Source organism: Epargyreus clarus, unplaced genomic scaffold (assembly GCF_041222505.1).
Source record: "Epargyreus clarus isolate Ecla_fem2 unplaced genomic scaffold, WU_Ecla_fem_2.2 ptg000001l, whole genome shotgun sequence".
In the NCBI taxonomy this organism is placed as follows: domain Eukaryota; kingdom Metazoa; phylum Arthropoda; class Insecta; order Lepidoptera; family Hesperiidae; genus Epargyreus; species Epargyreus clarus.
In genome coordinates, this window is record NW_027332209.1 from 3,590,732 (window position 1) to 3,613,853 (window position 23,122).

At 34.5% G+C, this 23,122-nt stretch overlaps 1 protein-coding gene across 1 annotated transcript in view; it reads left to right on the plus strand.

Annotated features, from left to right (window-relative positions):
- The window catches only part of LOC140743363 (uncharacterized), a 66,431-nt gene extending 46,629 nt beyond the window's left edge, over window positions 1-19,802 (plus strand). The window contains exons 2-3 of the mRNA XM_073074543.1: window positions 12,748-13,810; window positions 17,132-19,802. Of these exons, the coding sequence (XP_072930644.1) occupies window positions 12,763-13,810; window positions 17,132-17,559 (1,476 nt within the window). The 5' untranslated portion in view covers window positions 12,748-12,762 and the 3' untranslated portion in view covers window positions 17,560-19,802. The remainder of the gene's footprint in view (window positions 1-12,747; window positions 13,811-17,131) is intronic.
- The last annotated feature ends 3,320 nt before the right edge of the window (window positions 19,803-23,122 follow it).

Consider the following 23,122-nt stretch of genomic DNA (forward strand, 5'->3'; position numbering starts at 1 on the left):
GATGGTAAATGCTCGCTACCTCCCATAGGTATCTGTAATAAGCCTCTGGAATTTGAGACCAACATAAGGTCGGCTTTGATACGTTGCTCTGAAAATTGACCGTGTTTTCCTCGTATAAGTATTCGTATTACCACACCCTTGAAACTAGAACACGGCAGCGGAAACTAGTGGTATTGAGGTGTGGCAGTGGTGTGACGTCCAACCCCGAAATCTACCATTATCACCATTATGTTTACCAATTACAGAACATACAATAAAACATCACATTTCAGGCTAAAATAACAACGTAATCATAAGGAACATGATCCTATTACTCAGGAGGAGATATGTGCTAATATTTCCCGCTTTGTTCCCGTTAGGGGTCCCGTTCCAAGCAAATATTTGAACGCTGGAAAATTATTTGTTTTGCCCCGGACGTACACACGGTCAAATCCTATTTTATGGCTATATTTGTATAATACGAAGAATTGTGACGAGTTTGTTAAGGCGCCCAAATCTAGAATTCAATTGTAGTTCTCGTGTTGAATGTTGTAAAGCTCTAGTGCGTCTGAATAGAACTAAAGGGTAGAGAATCTATGAGTATCGTGAGTAGGTGGTTAGTTTGTGAAATTAATATTTTATATTTATTTTATTTCATGGTGACATTAATTGTCTATTATTTTCGTATAAAAAACTTTGTAACGTAAATCGAGTTTGTAATGTGTATTTATGACCCAACGACGTAAACTGCCTTTGTGAATCGAAAAAAAACAATAAAAAGAACATTATAGCAGTGTTTCATAAATGAGACTCTTGAAAATATCAAAATCTCCACGTAAAATCCATTAGAATACCCATGAAATATAAATTTGTAAAAGACAAGTAGCTTTATTTTTATCAGGTCTATATTTGAACCAGAAATAAACTGTTATCCCTATGAATAATAAGAAAAAATGGAAAGAATCATATTAAAACGCCTACATGTGTAAATTTAATATCGTATCTACATATTGACGATACCGTGCAACATGTTACACAATATAAAACCAGTGTTTTAAACATTAGACAAACAAATTTCCATTTAGATTAAACGAAAACATTTTCATAAGTTACGAGGGTGAAAGAAATGTAAGGAAAACATGAAAAAATGTAAAATGTTATTTTAGATACAATGGTATGTTGTTAAAAGGAAATGTATTATGTGTAAAAAACCTAGGTTTCTGCTGAATCTAGACAGTAATGAAAAAATATCACGAAATGAGAACATAATTAATAGAAAACAAATAAATATTTAGCACACAATGAAATAAATAAACATTAAAAATAAATACAATACAAATATTACACATACAAAAAAAGAATTAAGTATAAATAAAAATTAAAATTTATTTTCTGATGTAAAAGGACTACAATTACAAAATTATTATAAAAGCGTTTTTTTTTGTTTCTAAGTGTCATAGGTGTACGCGATTATTTAGAAATTGCATTTGGACCACCTTACACCTATTTTTACCCAATAACAGCAGTGTTAGGCGCTGCTGTGTTCCGTTTTGAAGGGTGTGGTAAGGAAGACAGACTTTTCCGAGGCGTTCCAGCTTAGTCCTCAGGGGTAGCGGCGCAACTGTGGCCGACATCAGGTAGGAATATCTAAACCTATGTGCGGTTCATTACAGATGTCCATGGGCGGCAGTAGCCACTTACCATCAGGTGGAATGCATGCTTGTCTGCTACTCCTATATTATAAAAAAAGAAAGTTGGACCACCAATTCTAAATAGAACTTTCAAATTGTTATTACTTAGCACCTTGGATTTTTCAAATTTATGTGCGTATTAGAAATTAATTATCACTTGCTTAAACGGTGAAGGAAAACATCGTAAGGAAATCTGCAATTCTGCAAAACCTGAGAATTCTTAAAAAAAAAAAGTTTTCAAAGGTGGATTATGGCCTAATCCTTCTCATTCTGAGAGGAGACCCGTGACAATACAATTACAAAATTATTATAAAAGCGATTTTTTTTGTTTTGGAGAAGTGTCATAGGTGTATGCAGTGGATTAGAAATTGCCTTCAGACATCCTTTAAACAACTCTACGTACTTTCATATTATCATCCGTTATAACTAAAAGGTAGTAGTTAGCACTATAAATATACCTCATATAACTATAAAAATCAAATAAAACAGTCATCATGACGACAGTAGAAAAATACACAAGGAAAATGCAGTGAGACCTAAAAACCTATTTTCTAAGACGCCTCACTTTAAACATGCGATTTTCTGGAGACTTAGGATGTAAGAGAACTTCGCATCTAAAGTACTTTAAGCCTTCCATGAATAAATAATTTTATAGTGGTTTATTTTATTTGTAACTAAGGAATTGTCGCCTGGGTGAGGTTTCGTGTAGAATTCAAAATTTAATAAATATATATTTAAATATAATCACGGCTGTAGTCCTGTATATTATGCGTGAGTACTATGACGTCACTCGTCAGGTACTCCAAACAGTATCCTTACCATGAGTTTTCAAAACATACCACAATTTTACGTTACGTTTACTCAATCCATTATTCTGTTCCGTTTGCTCCAGTGGACTGAGTAAACGTAACTTTAAATAAGTGCTCAAGTATTTTTGTCTGCCTCACATGTTCGCAAAAAAGAGAGACAAAACATAAGGCGCCATTTTGTAAATTTAGACATTTAATGTTACGTTACTGACACTATAGTTCTGATACAATACTCATAAAAACTCATAGTAAGGGTACAGTTTCGGAGTAAACAGTAGTCTATGTTATCTACTCGTAAATAGGTATTTTGAAAAGCGTTGCAACAGTTTTCAGACACACCCGACAATAAAGAAAGTAAGAAAATCATAGACATTAAAAATTCAAATATATTGATTGAAATAAATATGTAGTAACTTTTGTTTTCATAGTAATTTTTAATGCACTGCAATTAAAATTGCTTGAAAACAAAAGTTGAAAGAATGAAAGAAGTTGCACTGCAATCAAAATTGCTTGTATGTATTTTTAAGGACTCGTCGACTACCTAATTTCCTTATCTATGCATGAAATGCGAAGTTTATCACGAAATTTCAGACATTTCTGTATATTACTTTCTGTATATAACTAAAGAACAAAGAATTATTTTATTGGTTTTTAATAAACTTTTGGATGGACCCAAAGCTTCCTTTGCGTTTACGTTATTACTCGTATCAATAACATTTTCGTTATTAAAATAAATCACACACTATAGAATATCCGACACAACTTTTATACAGTTACCTATTTCAACCCACAACCCATAGAATTACAACCCAACCCAACCCATCCTCACAATTAAAAACCCCGGAGCGTTCTTCCCCAAAGCTCAACAAAGGTTGTCATTCACAAAACGTACTCGCAAATTTATTCTCAACTTGTACAAACAGCGGTCGATTTGCTGAATAATTTATTTACTTTTCAAACCCGATTTTACTAATTGCCACTTCAAATAAACTGGAATTATGAGCTTGTTAAAATTATGATGCGGAAATATTAAAGCACAGGATATTTGTTTCATAATTGGAACTCTAGGAATTCCACGGGCATAATATATTTGTAATATATTAACATAAATTAATTTATAAAATATAAAATAAATAATAAATGAGGAAACCGGCACGTCTGAAATTACAAATGAAAAAAGAGATATAAAATAATAAGACAAATCAAAGCTATATGAAGTCTATCAATGCATACTTGGCCAGCGCGGTGGATTATGGCCTATACGGTATACCCCTCTTACTCTGAGAAGTTACCGTGCCCAGCTGTAGGACAGTAATGGGTTGACCACAAAATATATACCACATTATCGTAACAAATGTTGATGTCAGTTATAATAATAAATTCGATTAGTCGAAAAAATTTTACAAGCAGATCCACCTTGCCATATAACAATCATAACTTCAAAACCTTTATACCTAACGATAAATGGTTGGCATTCATACTCGTTCAACGTATTCACAAATTGTTTCTCAACTTGTACAATCCGCGGTCGATGGGCTGAATAATTTATTTACTTCTCGAGTCCAATTCGGCTAATTAATACCACTCCACAAAAAAGTTCGAATTATATCCTTGTTAAAATAATGATGCGGAAGAAATAAAACCATGGCAAAATTTATTGGAAAATTTGAAGTGAAAGAGCAGTGACCGACTGTTTTATCCAAATGCTTATTATCAATATTTTAATGATGAAGAATATATTTTTTATTTAATAATGATAATGATCAATCGTCATGTTTCTGATCATTAATGACGTAGACTATCTTAGAGGAAATGTAGACGAAGTTTCTTCTTGTTACTTTAATTAATTTGAAAGTTTTCTAAGAAGTTTTCAAGTGTGTGGTGTTGAGTCCGTACTTGCCCAGTGTAGTGGAGTGTTTAAATGGCTTAAACACTACATATTAGGAAAGTATACAAGTGCTCAATATTGGAACTGAGAGTTGATGATAAGTTAATCTGTGGATTTCTTTACCCATAATTCATGTTTAATACTTTGTACTGATTATAGATAAGCAATGCAAACACACTAAACGGTCAACACGCTGTATTCTGAGTTACAGTTGTATAAAATAAACGGTTTTTTCTTGTCACGCGGATAAATGTCCGCATGCATGTCTCCGCGTGCGTTGCTTACCCGCATGTATGAATTAGTCTTTGAAATGGAATAATGCAAGCGACACGCATTCGAATCAGAATTGCATCTATAAATCAGCGTGCTGGTTTGAAGGGCGTGGTAAGGAAGACATACTTTTCCCAGATGTTCCTAAGCTGGAACATCATGGAATGCTGGAAGTCCTCAGGGGTAGCGAAATATCTGTAGCCGATCTCAGGTAGGAAAATGTAATCGGACGGGTAGGAATATGTAAAAAGTATTCGGACCTAACGAGAAATAAGAGATGACGGTGGTCGGCCGTCATCGTACGGATTACAAAACATACCAGCAAATTTAAAATTTATTCTCAACCTGTACAATCAGCGGTCGATTTGCTGAATAATTGATTTACTCCTCGAACCTTTCGACTAATTGCCACTTCGAATAAGCCCGAATTAAAAGGTGGTTAAAATTATAATACGTTCGCAAGAAAAATCTAACTTTCCATTCAGTTAAGCGTGAACGAATTGGATGATTCGGTTTTAATGCGATTTCTTTATGAATTTTCCCAACTTCGGTAACTTTAATTTTTTTAGATAAAGACGGCTTTTAAAACTATAATATGACACACAAATAAAATTGAGTTTTCTTGTTAGAATATCTATTAGAAACTTTAATTTTTATAAGCTCCTAAGTAAAATTGAAAGAGTAGTGTACGTAACACTGAAGATTCTATTAGTTATTTTCTGTTGTTTAAGATATATCTTAAATGTAAATATATTTTTGTATGGACCCCTATATTTATCTTTTTTATAATAAGCAGACGAGCATGCAGTCCACCTGATGTTAAGTGGTTACTGCTGCCCATGGACATATGTTATTAAACCCATATAGGATTAGATATTTCTAACTGAGGTCGACCACAGATGCGCCGCTACCCCTGAGGACTACTAAGCCGGAACGCCTCGTCTGTAAAAAGTATGTTTCCCTTACCACACCCTTCAAACCAGAACTGAGCAGCAATTAACACTGCTGTTATTAGACAAAATATATGTGTGTATCTGTCTACAGAATCTAATTTGAACGGAGAGGGACCCAGATTCGTTATAAATACGGTCCATTTTTCGGTTAAAACTAACTTTCACATTTAAATCCCGGATTAGTATTAATCCGCTTCCGAAACTTGTACTAATAGCAACTTTACTGTTTTAATCCTTAAAGCTGACAGGAAAATATATTAGTTTGACATGAAACGTGGAACTGTGTCAACTGTCTTACGCCCTACCTCGCGTAGGGTTTATCCTTTCTATCAAGGGAAAAGAATAGTAGATATTTGGGTTCTTGCGTCCTTATGCCAGAACGCTGAATGTTACTGATTTTTTTATGAATTAAATACCACTACAAGTTGTCATTTTTTATTTTCAATTTATATGTTTATACGAGTAATTTCTCCGTGGGGGTAGAATACGGCCACTAGGACACAAAATCATCTCATAATACCCTTTGTCATATATTTTGTCCTTGCATAACACTTTAGTGTCAGTGACTATTAAAATTAGCTCAAACGTTTGACATTCAAAAATGTATACATTGAAGCCCAATCCAGCGTTTATTGTGTTATCATCGTTAATAAGAAGCTTGGATATTAACGATATCACATTTTTATAACGTTACATTAAAGTAATTAGTGACTCATTTGATACTACAATTTAAAAACAGATGCGGGTAGGTGAAGTGGGGACGACACCTTGGCGGCGCTCGAATTAACAGAGAGCGACATTCCGGTCGGAGACTTCAGCAAGAACAGTCGAATAACGGAGATACTTGTATAATACTTCTAATCACTAGTGTGAACTTACTTACGTATAGTTATTATATCGTTACTCTGTACCTTTTATGTGACTATAAGATTACACGCCTTCAAGACCTTCAAGATGACTTTCAATTATAATTGTAAGTTTGTTTTCGTTTTACTCAATCCTTAATATAAACTCTAAGGATAAAAACTTCAGAGGGTTGGGTTGACGCTCAGAATCCGAAAATGAAAGAAAAGAAAACTATTTTTGGTAAATACAAAAGATAATAGATATATCGTATGGTAGGTGCGGAACCCTCATTTCTCGAGTCTCATTCGCACTTAGCCCATTCTACAACCTTTTTATATGTATCATGTAAAACGTTACGGTACGTTTTGAATTTATAGTCAGATATTCAATTTGTTATACATTTTTCAGTTAAAATGTAGCTGTACAATATAAATCCTGGATTAACTTTTAATCCTCTTCCGAAACTTGTATTACTGACGACTTTACTGTTGAAAATCCCTAAAGCTGACGGCAAAATATATTAGTTACTCATAGAATATTAAACTGTGTCAACTGGGCATTATGATATCAAAATAGTAATAGGAAGATATTTATAAAATAATAATTTATTAACAGTACTTTTATTTAATTCAGTTCATTTCATTTATTAATACATTGATGATTATTGGAGTAAAAGCGGCTAATATAGCCAAAGGTTTTGAATAATTCTTAATTTTGGGTGGATTATTGCCCGTTAATAATAATTTGTTTAATTGTTAAAAACGAGATACCGTTACATAAGTACCTATATACTTAAAAAATCACAGTTATTTTTAATTATTATGAGTGTTACTATATTTATAACGTTGTTTCATTAAATAACATTGCAAAAAACACTTTATGATACATTTTTGTTATAATCTTAAATTAGCAAACGTAAATGCAGCCCACTTAGTGGTAAGCGATCACTGTTTGGACATTTTAACAGCAGTGTTAGGCGCTGCTGTGTTCCGGTTTGAAGGGTGTGGTAAGGGAGACAGACTTTTCCGAGGCGTTCCAGCTTAGTCCTCAGGGGTAGCGGCGCATGTGTGGCCGGGCTCAGGTAGGAATATCTAATCCAATCTGGGATTGATTACAGATGTCCATGGGCGACAGTAGCCACTTACCATCAGGTGGACTGCATGCTCGTCTGCTACTCTAATATTATAAAAAAAAAACCTTTCTATTTAAACTATTCGAACACTGAGTCTATCTCTTATCAACTGTACAATAAATTAATTTGTTAGAATTTCATAAAAAGTCAGAGGTCCTTAACCTTAATTAAATAAATCTATTTTAACGCAGAGTCTAAGGGGGATCTCAGGTACCTTAGTTCTCAAAAGGCGCCCATCCTAAGAAACGCTTGAATTTCACCAAGTGGCGATAATTTGTGCGAGACCTCCGTGACCCGTGTTTATAATGAGCCAATGTGAAAAATGTTTTATTTCCCTGCCAATTTTATTTGCGGTACTTTAGTTTAAAGAATTAGACTCAGCTTCACAATGCTCGAGTACGTTTTTTGTTAAGAAGGACAAAACATTCAAAAGGTAAAATGAATAGTGGTAGAACTATTTGTGGTAGGACTTCGCAGGCACCACCGCCACACCATTTATACTAATTTTAGTGTTACGCGGTACTGTGTTCTCAGAGGTTATGTTATCTGGAGTTCATGACAGATACTCACAAATCTATTGTCATACCACAGCTATATTTAGTGACTATTTACGACGACCCGCGTGGCGGAGCGGTCACTATACCGATCTGACGCCCAGAGGGTCCCGGTCAGACAGGTATTTAAATGATGAAGGCTTTTTCTGGATCTGGGTGTTTGTGTATTTGTCTATTTGGCATTTATGTCCTTGGCACCCACGATACAGGGAAGCCTAATGTGGGGCTGTGAGTTTAGAAAGCGTTTTAAAAAGCGTTTAATTATATTTAAGCAAATAAAAATAATGTAATGTAGAAGTCTCCATCAACACTATTACGTCCCAACCCTTATAATAGTTACAAATTACCTTCAAATGAATATGTATGTATGTCGCCATAGGTAATGTGACCCGGGCTAATTCTATTGCAGTGGCGGGACGAATGTAAATGGGTCTTGTATGTTATGCAAATACATGCCTATTATTTAGATAGCCTTGCTTATCTTTCTAAGCGGTTTTGTGATGTTTGGGTAATCCTAAGTAAATTTTCTTTTGTTATTGAAACGTAATCCAACCAACAGCAGCAACCAAAGCAACCAAGCAACAGCTCTTAATCCTTTATGAACTAGGTATTATCAATTTTTAAAGTTTTGGGTCATATTTAGGGTTTTGTAGGGAGTAATCGGCCTTGGGTACTTAAATAGGGTAGTTGGGTATTTGGTAGTCATAGGTCTTCCGAAGGCTTCCGAAAACGTGCCGCCCCGGCTGTCTACAATTTTGCCGCCCACAAAACTGGTCAACGAATACAGTTCCAATGGCTTCAGTGTTCCATATATGAAATTTTGCCGCCCCCTAAACTGTGCCACAGGTCGGATCCTTCGGTCGTCGGGACCATGACATGTTAATCTTGTGACGGTTGCTATAGGGATTAGCACCACTGCAGTTAAGGCTGGAATACGTTTTTATTATTATATACGATCGAAAAGCAATTAACGAGAGGGGATTAAATATTTATATTATTTCGTTAAGTAAACTTAATTACGTTTAAACTGTAACAGTTTTAAATATTCTACACAAATTGAAGTGTACAACAATTTGTAAACTGATATAATTAGACAATTAGAGACTCGCTTTTAATTATTTATTGGAAGTACCGTCCTGTTTTAATTTGTGTAACGATACTAGAAATTGTTCCACTCAAGCTGAAATAATTAAGCAATACGATACAAATAGTTACTTGTTTGTGTTTTATTTGAAAGTTATTTACAGCCACATTTATATGTCAGACATTGACCGTGTCAGACACGGCTCTTGGCAGGCAAAATCAAATTTATGTATTTTTTTTATAATATAAGAGTAGCAGACAAGCATGCAGTCCACCTGATGATAAGTGGCTACTGCCGCCCATGGACATCTGTAATCAACCCCAGATAAGATTAGATATTCCTACCTGAGGTCGGCCACAGATGCGCCGCTACCCCTGAGGACTAAGCTGGAACGCCTCGGAAAAGTCTGTCTCCCTTACCATACCCTTTAAACCGGAGCACAGCAGCGCCTAACACTGCTGTTATTAGGTAAATATAATATACAATATTTAGACAGGTCTTGTTTTACGGTTTAGGTACGGTATTTGTTTTTACGACTGTGTTTCGTTAGCTACGTTAAAACAAATTCTATTTTCAAAAACGATCCCGAATGTGTCAGTCGCATATGCTGCGTCGAAAATAAAAGATATTTTAGACACTATTTGGAATTTTTGAAACTTGGATTTATCCAATGTCATTCTTGGTATCAAGGCATATGTAACATTTCGTATGTTATAATCCGTGAGGCCGCTTATTCTGTAGAGCAGCGTTCCCCAGCCTTTTTCAGTCCATGGACCCTTAGGACAACAATCAAAGTTTTCACGGACCCCTTTAATAAAATAAACAGCGAAAAAACGCAATTCCAAATATCATGTTTTTACAGGAGAGCCAAAACAAAATTTGAAAAACCAATTTATGTATTTTTTTTTTTTATAGACTAATAATAGTATTATACATCATTGGATGTAGCTTTTTTAATTTTGGTTGGGAGGTTGGGAAACGCTGCTGTAGACCGTGCTATATTGGATATAAATACATTCAACATTACCCTCCTTCGAGCGCAGTTAGATAAAAACGGAGCAGCTTTTCACACGACTGCACTAGAATGATAATAATGTTTTTCGATGTTTACAATAAGGAGAATATTTTTTCAGATGTTATGGCAAAAACGCAGCCATCGCAGATAAACCACAAAACCTTTAATTAAAACCCGTATTATTTTGAACGTAAGAACGTATGTTTTTAAACCAAACATGCTACCCGTATGTCAACTAATAAAACCCCAACCACCTCAACTTGAACCGTCGCTATGCCAGTCTTTAACGAACTCTCAAATTACCCGTATGACAGACACACGGAGCTCCCAATTAAAGTGGAAGATTGTCAGCGTGCAGCTTACGAGCGAAATAATCACCACCGTAAAAATAAAAACAGGAGAATGTGTTTACTTTTCAACTTTTCTTATATGAAAGAGCTGTGCGGAATGAAATGAAATATCTTGTTTTATAATATAGAAGCAGCAAACGAGCATGCAATTCACATGATACGAGTAGTAAGTGGCTACTGCCAGCCATATACATATATCTATAATAAACCCTTGATAAGATAAAATTTAATCACAGATGCTACTCTACCTCTGAGGACTAAGCTGGAATGCCTCGGAAAAGTATGTTAGGCAAAAGTACGTGTGGCAGAGGTACTCTAGAGTCGAACCACAAAGGGTCTACGAATAATACGCTAAATTAATAATATTATACGAGAAATGGTAAAAGCAGTCTTCTTAGTTGTTATTTAGATGATGTTTGAACAAATTTTGAAATAAAAGGTCTATTAATTTTTTATTTCACGTATGAAACCAAACTCGCACTCACACACAAAGCTCATTTGCAACTAAATTTTATATTGGACTATAGATTTAATGTACACATCTTTAACTCTTGAGCTCACTTTTATACTATCACTTTTATAACTATTATAGGATACGTAAAATCGCACATCTTTACCTCATAAATTACCCGTATGCTAGAGGCACCTCGATCCGGTGTGGAGTGTATTGGAAGTGAATAAATGGCTCTCAATCCCTTTATTGCTAGTAACTGCTTCCTCTTAATAGGATAGACGTATAGTAGGAGATTATTAGTTGAATATCAGTGCGTTAACCTTATAAGTGTAGGCAGCGACCGATGTACAGTTTATAACAGAAATAAGTGCTGCTGTGTTTTGATGGTAAAGGTGAAAACGACGATATCCTAGTGGTCAAACTCGTCCTCTAGATCGAGGATAGTAGGTTTGAATCCCAGGTTCAAATAAGAAATAAATTGCTCTGGTGCAGTGTTGTTACTCTAAGTGCAAACCCGTGCCCAGCTGTGAAGCAATAATTAATTGACGACAACGATGAATTTTAGGAACAGGTCTGGTAAAACAGCTACATAAGGCTTTCTTATTTCTCAGGCCCAATTCATCTAAGAACTAAGTTGGGAAGGCTCACCATCATCTGACAAGACTTGCGCTCGTAACACCAATCACGATCTAGTGTACTTTTTGCTCTAGGCCTTTCCACATGTGCAGAACATTCAGCTTCGGTTTATACAAATTCGCATACAGCAATGTCTGTACAGTTCATGTATCACATTAGTCTCCCAAAAATGCCAGTAGAAACGCAAACGGAAATCCGTTTTGGGTAGCTCTGATCTATAATCAGGTGAACTATCTCGTTTTCTAATCCACTACGGAAAAATAACCGGTGCCCCGCAGAAGGAATTCCGTTTCAAAGTGAATCGGCAGTGAATAAATGGCTCACAATCTCTTTAAAGCCAGTAATTACCACTTCCACTCGCAATAAACTGGTGTTCCGTGCAATGCTTTTATTCGAAACGCCACCGACCTATAACCAAATTCCGTTTTACGGTTTTTTGCTATTGGGAAATTGAGGTTTCGTAATCGACTTATAAGTTGGCTGAATTGGCCTTTTTGTTTTAAGTTTATTATCGTATTAAGGTTTATTAGTGAATGTTGGTTTAAAGGATTTATTTCCTCTTAAAGACTTACAGCCGCTCAATTTAATACGAGGAAGTAAATTCGCCGTTACGTACTTAGGAAGTGTAATCCTCACATGATGCGTTTTTAGTTGTTATTTTTTTATGATCAATATAATTTAATTCCTTTGGTTTTGTTTTAAATTCTTCGAATACTGCTTACAGTAAGTGAATATATTGCTACAAATTCTTAGCATAGCGTTTTACCTTGTCTAGACGCACGGCTATGCGTCCACCAAATTCAGGGATTCAAGTTACACACAGCGTTAAGCTTAGATGTCAAGGATTCCAAAGTTTCTTGTAATCTCTTTTAAGTTAATCCTCTACTTTAAGCATTTTATATTAAGTGTACAACTGCAGCAGAACTCTTATGTTTGCTTCAAAATCTAAGGGTATTTTTATGGCATTGTTTATTAAATGCTAGTCTTTTAGATACATAAAAAGAGAAAATACGTACCTAGCTATATATAAAATAATTCAATTAGTTATATCCTTAATACATAGCCACATTTTTTCTTTTGTTTCAGATCCAACTGACCAATATGGAGCACATCACAAAATATCTCATCATTATCACATCCTTGATGACCGTTGAACTTACAATAACAGAGAGCAAAAACGACACTAAACCCAAAATTGATAGGCGTTATTATCAAATGCCAATCTTCATAAACGTATGCGATATCGTCGATCGGAGGTCCAAAGTACACTGTTATTGCGATAGTAATAAACCGAAACTGGCCACAAGGGCAGATTGCTGGATTTTTAGCGGCGGCTTAACCGAAGATGACCCCATTTGGCCGAGTTTCTCCTCGCAATCTGAGCTGGAGCATCTCATGTTTAATGTACGATCTGACGACGCACTAACATTCATACCAGCTAAAGCCATAGTGAGACTCGACAGGCTTAAACATTTATCTATACAATTTGGGACGATAGAAAAAATTCCCCCATACGCTTTCACAAATTCGAGCACCGTGCGCCAGATTGTTTTAAAATCAAACAAAATTGCCAATCTGGAAAAGCACTCGTTTTCTCAACTCATGATGTTATCGAATATAAGCTTGGATGATAACCAAATATCCGAATTGAAGCACGATGTGTTTTTCAATCTCCCCAATTTGCACGTTCTACACTTATCGAATAACAATCTGAGTTTAATCCACGAAGGATGCTTTAAACATTTAAACAATTTGATTGAGTTGAAACTGGATTTCAATTATATATCGGTAGTAACGAGAGAGATGCTGGAAGGATTAGAGAATCTTTCGCGATTAAACTTGAGAAACAATAAATTGACAATGATTGGAAACTTGGCTTTTAGCGAACTGTGGGGCTTGAAGGAATTGATGCTAGATAATAACGCAATAGAGTACATATCGGAGCGCGCGTTCGGCGGACTCACTCAATTGAGAAAGTTGACGCTATCGGGTAACAAGCTGGCGTCGTTTTACGAGGACACACTTGAAGACATAAGGAGTCTCGTGGTGCTGGACTTAAGAGACAACCTTTTAACGATGATATCGTACGAAACTATCCGACCTGTAGTGGAGAACGATAAAACTGTTTCTTCGGTTGTTTATTTAGATGGTAAGCTTTTATCTTGAATATTATAAAAATAGGAAAGGATAAAACGTCGAGTAAATTTTAAATTGGTCAAAATATGTAAATTTACGTCTGAAAAAACAATTCCAAAGCGCACGTTGCTTGCATAAAGTATTATCTGCGAGAAAACTGCAGTTAAACTTTAAAGTAGTAGACAACAAACAGTTGTTATTATCAAGCAAAATAAAGTCCCCAAGGACCACAATTGCAAGCGGAGTTACTCGCAGACACCTTTTGTCTTTATTAAAATGATTTACTTGAGACTACACCGCTCCTATTAATGTTCGCTTAACTTTCTCTCTGTGCTTCGTGATACAGCCAAGAATTTGTTATAAAATGAAACCTCAACCCAAAAGGGCTTTATTACTTTTTGTGAATTTATGAAGTACACGCAAAAACTTCTAGATTACTTTTCATACCAATAACATTTTTGTTTTAAAGTTTCGTAAGAAAATAAATTTTAATATGAGAATCTTACGATGTAAAGACGATCCTAAATGGAGTCAATAAAGCGACATCAGGTTGCCTTTGAAAGGGGTGAATTGAGATCGAATTCCGTCATGAACACCTATATTAATAAATCAGCCTGTGAAATGAGCATCCGAAAATTTATATTCACGTAACCTATATGTGACGATCACTAAATCGGAAGATAAATTGAACGGAGCGTGTTCAGCCGAAGGCTCGAGAATCTCTCCGAACATAAAATAGAAGCAATCTGTTCCTAAACGACTTATGGATACTTTTACTTTTTTTAATCAAAATGATGGCGCTCCATCCTCAGCTGTAGTTTACAGTGGCATTACGTCGATAAAGATTTTGATGTGTAAGAATATTCCAACTCTGAAGCGTGCCTTGATATACGTATAATCCTTTTATTCCTTGCGTTCATAGCTTACGGGCGCGTAAATCACGCGTCGTCGGGTTGAATTGTACCTATATTTTGCGAAGGGACCCGATAAATTTCCTGGGTTCCATCGAGAAATAGCATTTTATTTGCAAACATTCCTGCTTGTTTATTAGGTATTTTATAGCGCCATTGTGTCGGCTCGTGTACAGTTTGCTTTATATTATTCATGAGTGGCTTTTTTGGGTCCATTGTTGTATATTTGCAGTGAAATAAAAACGTATTAAGTTTTCTCTTTCATATTTTGCAAACATTCACACAATTTCCTTAAATTTATTACTTCGTTTGAAACGAAATAATGATTTACAAAACCGTATACAAGACTAATTTTACTATTAAAATTCTCTTCCTCTTAATTAGTTTGGAAAATCAATTGAGCTTTGTTCTTTCAAAGACGATGTTTTACTCTAAAACTCGCTTAATCTAATTCGCGTTTGGCAAGAGCATTGGCCAAGTTTTTCAAACAGTAATACCATGAATCCTATTGGAAAAAGTACCTATCGGATCTATTTTAAGAATTAAATTTAAGAGAGGGAAAGTATTTTTCTATCTTATCGTGTAGACATCTCGTAGAAGAAGCAGTGTATACGTGAACGCATTACAAATATGCAAAGAATATCGAGTAGTAAGAATTCTTTAACAGACGCAGAGATAGCGTAAACAAAACGAAAGAAATTCGGTGGTGGAGGAATGAATATATTTTGTTGCTTCTACATTGCAAACGTCTCGGTAAACAGCGCTAAGGGCCGCTATAAGTTTTTATTCGTTGCACCGTCGCTCGTCTTTGAAAGCATTTTCCACGGAAAGACATTTATTCAGTGCAATATTTTGCATGTCATCAACTGTTTCTTGTTTGCTTATGCATGTTGGATCAAGCGATATTGTCGCGATATTCGAATTTCTGTCTAACGGCATATTCACTGAAATATTAATGGGTTTGATTTGCCACTTGTTGGTGGCTTGGCTTTGATCCAAGTCGCGATGATTTACTTCTGCTTCCTCTACCACTTTGTATACATTATTAATCAATCGATAAATATTCTCATTTTTACTTGAACTAGTCTCAGTAAATATTTTTTTCATTAATATAAAATCAAAATATTTTATTTAAAGTAGATTATGCACAAAATTCTAGTTGAATGCCTTTTAGCTTATGACCACTTTGGACGCAAGATATTTTGTTATAGAGAAGTACCAGGAAAAGAAATTCCCTGACAAAAAAAAATGTTTAAAAGGTTTATATAATGCCAATTTAGGAGCATGTGAAGCTGTAGCTACTCCAGACCACACATTTTTCCGTTTATCAAAATGCGACTTTTTAATAACAAAACGTGTCAAAACACGCTGACTTATCGTAGTGAAAACGGTTTGAATGGAGCTGCAAATATATCGAAAAAATGTGTACAGATACACAACCTTAATTATAGTACACACAGAAAAACACAAAGGCTAGCTTGTTAGTCCGACTGAACTAGGTCGAGCAATCTCTGCTTAAGCAAATATTTGTCCGGCGCGGGATGGTAATAATTCCAGCGTTTACAATATGCAATATCTCAACGTCAGTTCGATTCTCGACACGGGGAAATGTTCGAGCATGGAATACGGATGCGGCACGTGCCAACTGAGGATAAAAGCCATTTTTCTCCGTTCAGTCCACGGTTCAAACTATCTTCTCGCAGGTCGCGATGTTGGCAACTTCAGTAGATAATTTCAAGACGCTAGTTGAATGTAAATTGACTGTTATGTGGACGCGTGAGGTTTCTTTGTCTCATTTGCGCTTCCCGTATCTATCTTTGTTATGTGCTAAGCTTAAACACTTAACAAAGAAAGCTTAGCGTAAGACAAATTGTTGGCTGTTCCGAGCAACTTCATACACTACACCCGTTGGGAGTCTAAATTTCGTTAGTTTAAAATTGTTACAGAACAAAGTGTGAAACTCAATTAAAAAGATACTGACGCTGCGCTAGCCGCAGAATATTTATTATGTGTTGGACTTCGTTAGTTTTTTTGGATGCTATAAATTGTGTACTCGACCAAATGACTTTTAAAATTGCAAATTCATGTGAAACGTTTTAACTGCAAAAATAACACCATACGAAATATTGTAGCACACACACTTAAAAGTTAATTAATATAATAATTTGAAACTTTTGCATATTAAAATATACTTTATATTTAGCGAGCGTGTTTATCAAGAGCAAATTTTTTGAATAATTATATTCTATTTTTAACAAGAACATATTCTTCAGCACTTTCATGTACTTCAATTAATATGAATCTTAAGTACCCTTAAGGTTTCTCCTTTAAAGCCAAATGTTACAAAACGGCTTCAGACGACGCTAATTACAGCGGCATCCTATTTCATTGCACATAAAACCTAATCCGCCCTCTCATTTCAGGTAACCCACTCAACTGTAATTGCCGGCTGTCCTGGATATACGTTTTACGAAACGAGACCAAGGACAGCTCCCTGAAGCATGCACTTGAGAAAATATCATGTGTCACTGATACCCCGAATGATAGGCGTCTCAATGACCAGAATGATGAAGAAATCGAAAATGGAAATGTTCTGGCCGATGACAACTACGAGTATTACGACAAAAATGATGACTACAATGAAAAGGAGAAGGCTAAAGCGAACAAAGCGAAACTACTCACAGATATTCCACTAGAGTCGTTACCTTGCCCGAAAGAACTAATTCAGTCCATTGAAGAAACTTACGGTCATCCCGTTCAGAATGAAATCAGATTAAAAGCATTCTCTCATGTTTGTAAGAATTTACCCGAACTAATCTTAGTGCTGACAATGGTAGTGTTACTGTGTTAAAATAAGTGAGTGAAAAATTTAAAGAGACGTATATATTTGTGATATTAGATTAAAGATTGAGACAAATCTAGTCAAGTGAAATTTTGGCGGTTTTAAATTAAAACTAATTGTAATATATAGTCTAGATGGAATTTAATTGTTGACTAGGCTAAGCCTTTTTCTTGTAAAGAGTGTAATAATAATACAATACTGTTTAAATATATTAACGAAAATATCGTGTTACGATTGTTCAAATTGATATAGAATACATTTAATGTATAAATATGTACATAGAAATTATTAGAATTTATTAGCTTACTTGTAAGTTCATAAAAATTAGTAACTTCATAATTATACTGTTAGACCATTTTGGAGCTGATATTTAGCACCATTGCATAACAATATTTTAATAGTGGAATTTATATCTTTGCTGCTTTGTATCATAACTGATCACATGGAATAATTGATTGATTGAACACATTTGTATATTGGATCATTTGTCATTATTTTCATTAATTTGAATCACTAATAAATGCAAATATGTACATTTAGTAGTCAACTATTCTTATATCAGAACTATTTAGATGAATGTATAATGTTGTAGTAGATTTGGCCCCTTCAATTGTGTTCTAAACTTAAGTTAGTATTCATCAACACACACAACGCCCTTTCATAGTGATAAAACTTGTTACAAACGTAGAAACAATTCGAGATTCGACTGTAGTGTGATTTCTGTCATATCCATCTCTTCTTTATAGTGGCAGTTCCCCTGCTCCGATATTTTAGTTTGTAACATATCGTAAACCAAGACCGTTCATATGGAATTTCAATGTAGTCTCAATAACACCAGTGCATCTATGAATTACTTTATTTACTACCATAACTCCTCTATTTGATGTTGGTCATGGAATAGTTTAACATTAAATAGACGCATTTTGACCGGGTAGAAAGAACAGACAGTCTTATTTCTAGTAGTAATCAATTATTTTATTTCGGCAGACTTCAGGCAGAATAGCCGTTAAATATGGACTAGTCAAATATATCCACTTACCTACTTACTTCAATGTCAAAAAAACATACATCAGTATCTATATAACCGCACCCAATTTATTTGCACGAACATTATTATATGAGTTTATTCGTTATTTTCTCGTTTTCTGTAACTTTGCTTGTGCATTGAAATTATGGATTATACTCTCGCAGGTCTCCAGAGTTGTGAGTTTTTATTTTGCAAAGTCCATAAAACATTGAAGTTGGGAGTAACGTGCTAAATAATAAATGAAATGCGAAAAGTTTTGTCACGGTACCGTGTTAAGTGAAAATATAGGTCCTCGACGTAATATTTTTAAGGGTAGCGAAATTGTGTTTTGTAACCTTAACTTTTCCGTGTGCAAATATTGTATTTTTGTATAAATCAGCATGAAGGTTAATTCTTGTTCTTCCATTGTTACTTTGGTTAAAGTTTACTGTTTGGTTTTGTGCATTACTTGTGATAAATGAGTCGTTAACCTCTTACTGTCCCTGTTGATTACGACGGCTGGGCGCGGGTTTTCTTTTAGATTGAAAAGTTCGAGTATTTATTCACATAGCTTTTAGAACTTTTTTAACTCCTAGGCCTCTTCCTCTCTCCGTCACGTTTTTTCTTTCGCCCATGTAACATGATGATAAATAAGTATTAATCATTAAATATTAAAGAGAACTTGACACAAAAGTATATACGACATACTTAGCACATATTTCCTGTTCGTCACGAGTACTAACTAAACTAAAACCACTAGGTATAAAAATAAAATCTCATACTATTTCTTGTTATATTTTAACTTTTCGTATTTACAACAGTTTCCCATTTTCCTGTTCTGTAATACTGTTATATGTTCACACTTCTTGCGTTCTATTTGAGCAACAGTTTAAATAAAGTATATCTTCGATACTTCCCGCCTACAATCACTAACAGCCTGCAGCAGTGCTCCAGTTGTTCGCGTGTGTGGAAAGTTTCAAGTATCATATTTATACTTCCATTCTCGTTGCACAAGTAATTGCGTGTTATTGAAGTTTAAACTTAATGACAGATTATTTATTTTTTTACTTTGAATTTCGATCTGAGAGCCCGGAGCTTAAATCTCACGATCTCTGTTATTCTAAAGTTATTGTGTGAATATCAGAAAGTAACTATCACTTGCTTTAATAGTAAAAGAAAACATCGTGACAAAATCTTCACGCTTGAGAATTGTTAAAAAAGAGTTCTTAAGGAGTGTGAAGTCTACTAATTGATCAGCGCAGCGATCAGCACTTGATCAGCGCGGTGGGCTATCCCTTTCAGTCTGTGAGGAGACCCATACTCAGAAGTGGGACAATAATGGGTTGGTGGCAAAGATTAGCATCTAAAACTAAAACGGGTCTATTAAAATTACCCATAATAATTTAAAATCTCATACTACTTCTCATTTTCTTTGCCTTGTTATAATTTCACTTTTCGTTTCTATTTTGTCTGTTCAAACAAAAACTACTTCTTATTTTCCCGTTCTGTAATACTGTTATATTTTACACTTCTTGCGTTCTATTTGAGCAACAGTTTAAATATAGTACATCTTCGATACTTCCCGCCTACAATCACTAACAGCCTGCAGCAGTGCTCCAGTTGTTCGCGTGTGTGGAAAGTTTCAAGTATCATATTTATACTTCCATTCTCGTACCAGTAATTGTATGTTGTTGACGTTTAAATTTATTTCCAGTTGTTTATTTATGTAGGTTAAAAATACAATGATCGCCTAGTTGTAACAAATTCTACTTTCAGTCTGAGAGCCGGGGTTTGTATCGACCTCTGATTTTTAAAGCTTTGCGACTATTAGGATGTAATTATGTATTAGCTATAAAGATATAGAAAAGAAATTTTACTAACTCTGAAGATGTGTCTGAGATTTCTTAAAAAATCTCAAGGGTATGGGAAATGTAACAATACGCCTCTGAGACGCAACCCTTACCCAGCAGTGGGACAGTAGTAGCTCTATGACAACGATTTATATAGGTACTAGCTTTCCACTTAAAGATCTGACATCTTGAAATTCTACAGCGGTCGCTAAAAGCAATTAAGGGTTTCAGATTAATTTCTGATCAATACTGAGGTCTTTAGACGCCTGTAAATTTCATTCCCTAATTATTCAACGGTTTATTTTAAACAACAAGAGATTTGATTAAAATATGAATTACACTTAAGCGTTTTACAGTAAATAGAATTATAAACTTGTGTTATTAATTTCAGCCTCTCAACTCGAAGGTTCTAAAGTTATTTCTGTTTTTTTCCAAATCATATCAGACATAAGTGAATAAGAATTATTCACAAAATTGACGCCCCAGCGGTGCTGTCACTACTGACTCGTAGAGGGTACTGGGTTTAGTCCCAGGCCAGATATGATATCGAAAACATGAATTTAAATTTCTGTTTTTGGTCTGGGCGTTATGTGTGTTTATGTTCACGGCTAAAGCTGTGAATGTAGAAAACGTCTATGAAATCGTCTTTTCAAAGGTTTGTGAATTTTACCAATTCCTCTTTGACTAGCGCAGTGGATTAACCCTTCTCAATCTGAGAAGCGATTGTGTGGAACAGTGGGACAGAAACAAGAACTTGATTAATTGATAACAAAGTATGAATAGAATATCTGTGGTCAAAAATCAAAATAACGCTGTCTCTACTAGGGTTCTATGGAAATTAAGTGTCATAGGTAACACAAATAAAGACAATTACACAATCATCCAAAGTATGCAATTTTACACATAGAAATATACCAATAATCCCGGACTTAAAACATTATTTAGATGTCAATCATTTAATTGACTAATTTATAATGTTGATGTTTATTGCTCGTTGTTAATACTTAATCTATACATTTTTTGCATATCAGAGATCAAAACCAGTTAATGTCTAGTAAGTATGCAGATATTTTTAAAGTCGATCTTTAATAGGCAAAATATTAGTAATTATGTATGTAAGTACATATTATTAATTATTAATAATGGACCCTTTCAAAACAAAAAAAAATAAAAAAAAGTATAACAATATACAGTCAATGAATATAATATCGAAATTGTAAACACACGCTATTCAAATCTGCAGGTATTCATTGATAATATCGAAATTGTAAACACACGCTATTTAAATCTGCAGGTATTCATTGACAATATCGAAATTGTAAACACACGCTATTTAAATCTGCAGGTATTCATTGATAATATCGAAATTGTAAACACACGCTATTTAAATCTGCAGGTATTCATTGACAATATCGAAATTGTAAACACACGCTATTTAAATCTGCAGGTATTCATTGACAATATCGAAATTGTAAACACACGGTATTTAAAAGCACTCAACAAAACCGTTATTTATAGACCTCGATGTCACTTCAACATAATAACATGGGTATTTCTGTTCGTTTACATTTAAATGTTTGCGATCTGTTTTAAACTGTGTCAACAATTCAGGTTTCTGTTGTGTAATTAAATCACGATATGCGATATATTTTATTTGTATTTTCCCTTTTATGTGTAATGAAAGTTGGATGAGCATAAACCCCCGATATTATGTTACTGTCCTAAACATCTCTTGTCAACCGAAATATCATGTTAATTTTAGGGCAATTTGTTGAGATAATTTTATTAGATCAGCCATACATTACTACTCCTGAGACATCAATTTAACTGCAGAATTATCACTGCCTCGCCGCTATTTTACAATCAGAACACGACAGCTATATACTGCTTCTATAAAGCAGAAAACTTCGTTGTCAAAGCAGGTGAATAGCAAAAAGTCTACCACATTTACTATGTTTACTATCAAAGTATCAGAATTGTATATCCTGACATCACAATTGTAAGTGGTACTCTTCAAGTTGAAGGAGAAACCCATAGCCAGCAGTTACATATTAAAAATATTGCAATTAACGGGCCTAATCGAATTCAATTTTTTTCCGTACTTGAATTTCAAACGTAGGTGCAGAATATAACAACTACAAAAGCATTTCACGAGTGCACGTCACCTTTGTTTGTGGTACATTGTGTACATACACAACACGTTAGTGTGCGTGCAATAATGTTACACGCAGCTCCGCGCACATTAACATTGTTACAAACACGTTAACATGAACATTGTTAAACACATGTAAGTCTGAGGCGCTCTCGTGAAATGCAAAAATATGAAGTGCGTGCTCGAATGCTACTTCTAACGTTTAAAACATTGTTACAATAACGTGCTTATAAATCTCTCATTTAAATGTTTGATTGTTTATTGTAAATACATTTTAATAATATTTTAAACGTATTTAATACAATATTAAGTTTATATAGTGTATAATATTTTAACGACTATTTATGTTTAGCCGACTAGAGTTTGACTTATAAAGACATTAGCCATATAATTATATCTATTCCACATTAGAATGTTTGCAGAAAATGTATTTTGACGTTAAACTAATAACTTCGTTAAATTAAATGTTATAAAGATACATTAAGAGTTAAGTGATTACTTTAGACATTTGATTATTTTGTAATGTATTCGAAATTGTACAAATGTATCTAGTTTTAATATAGA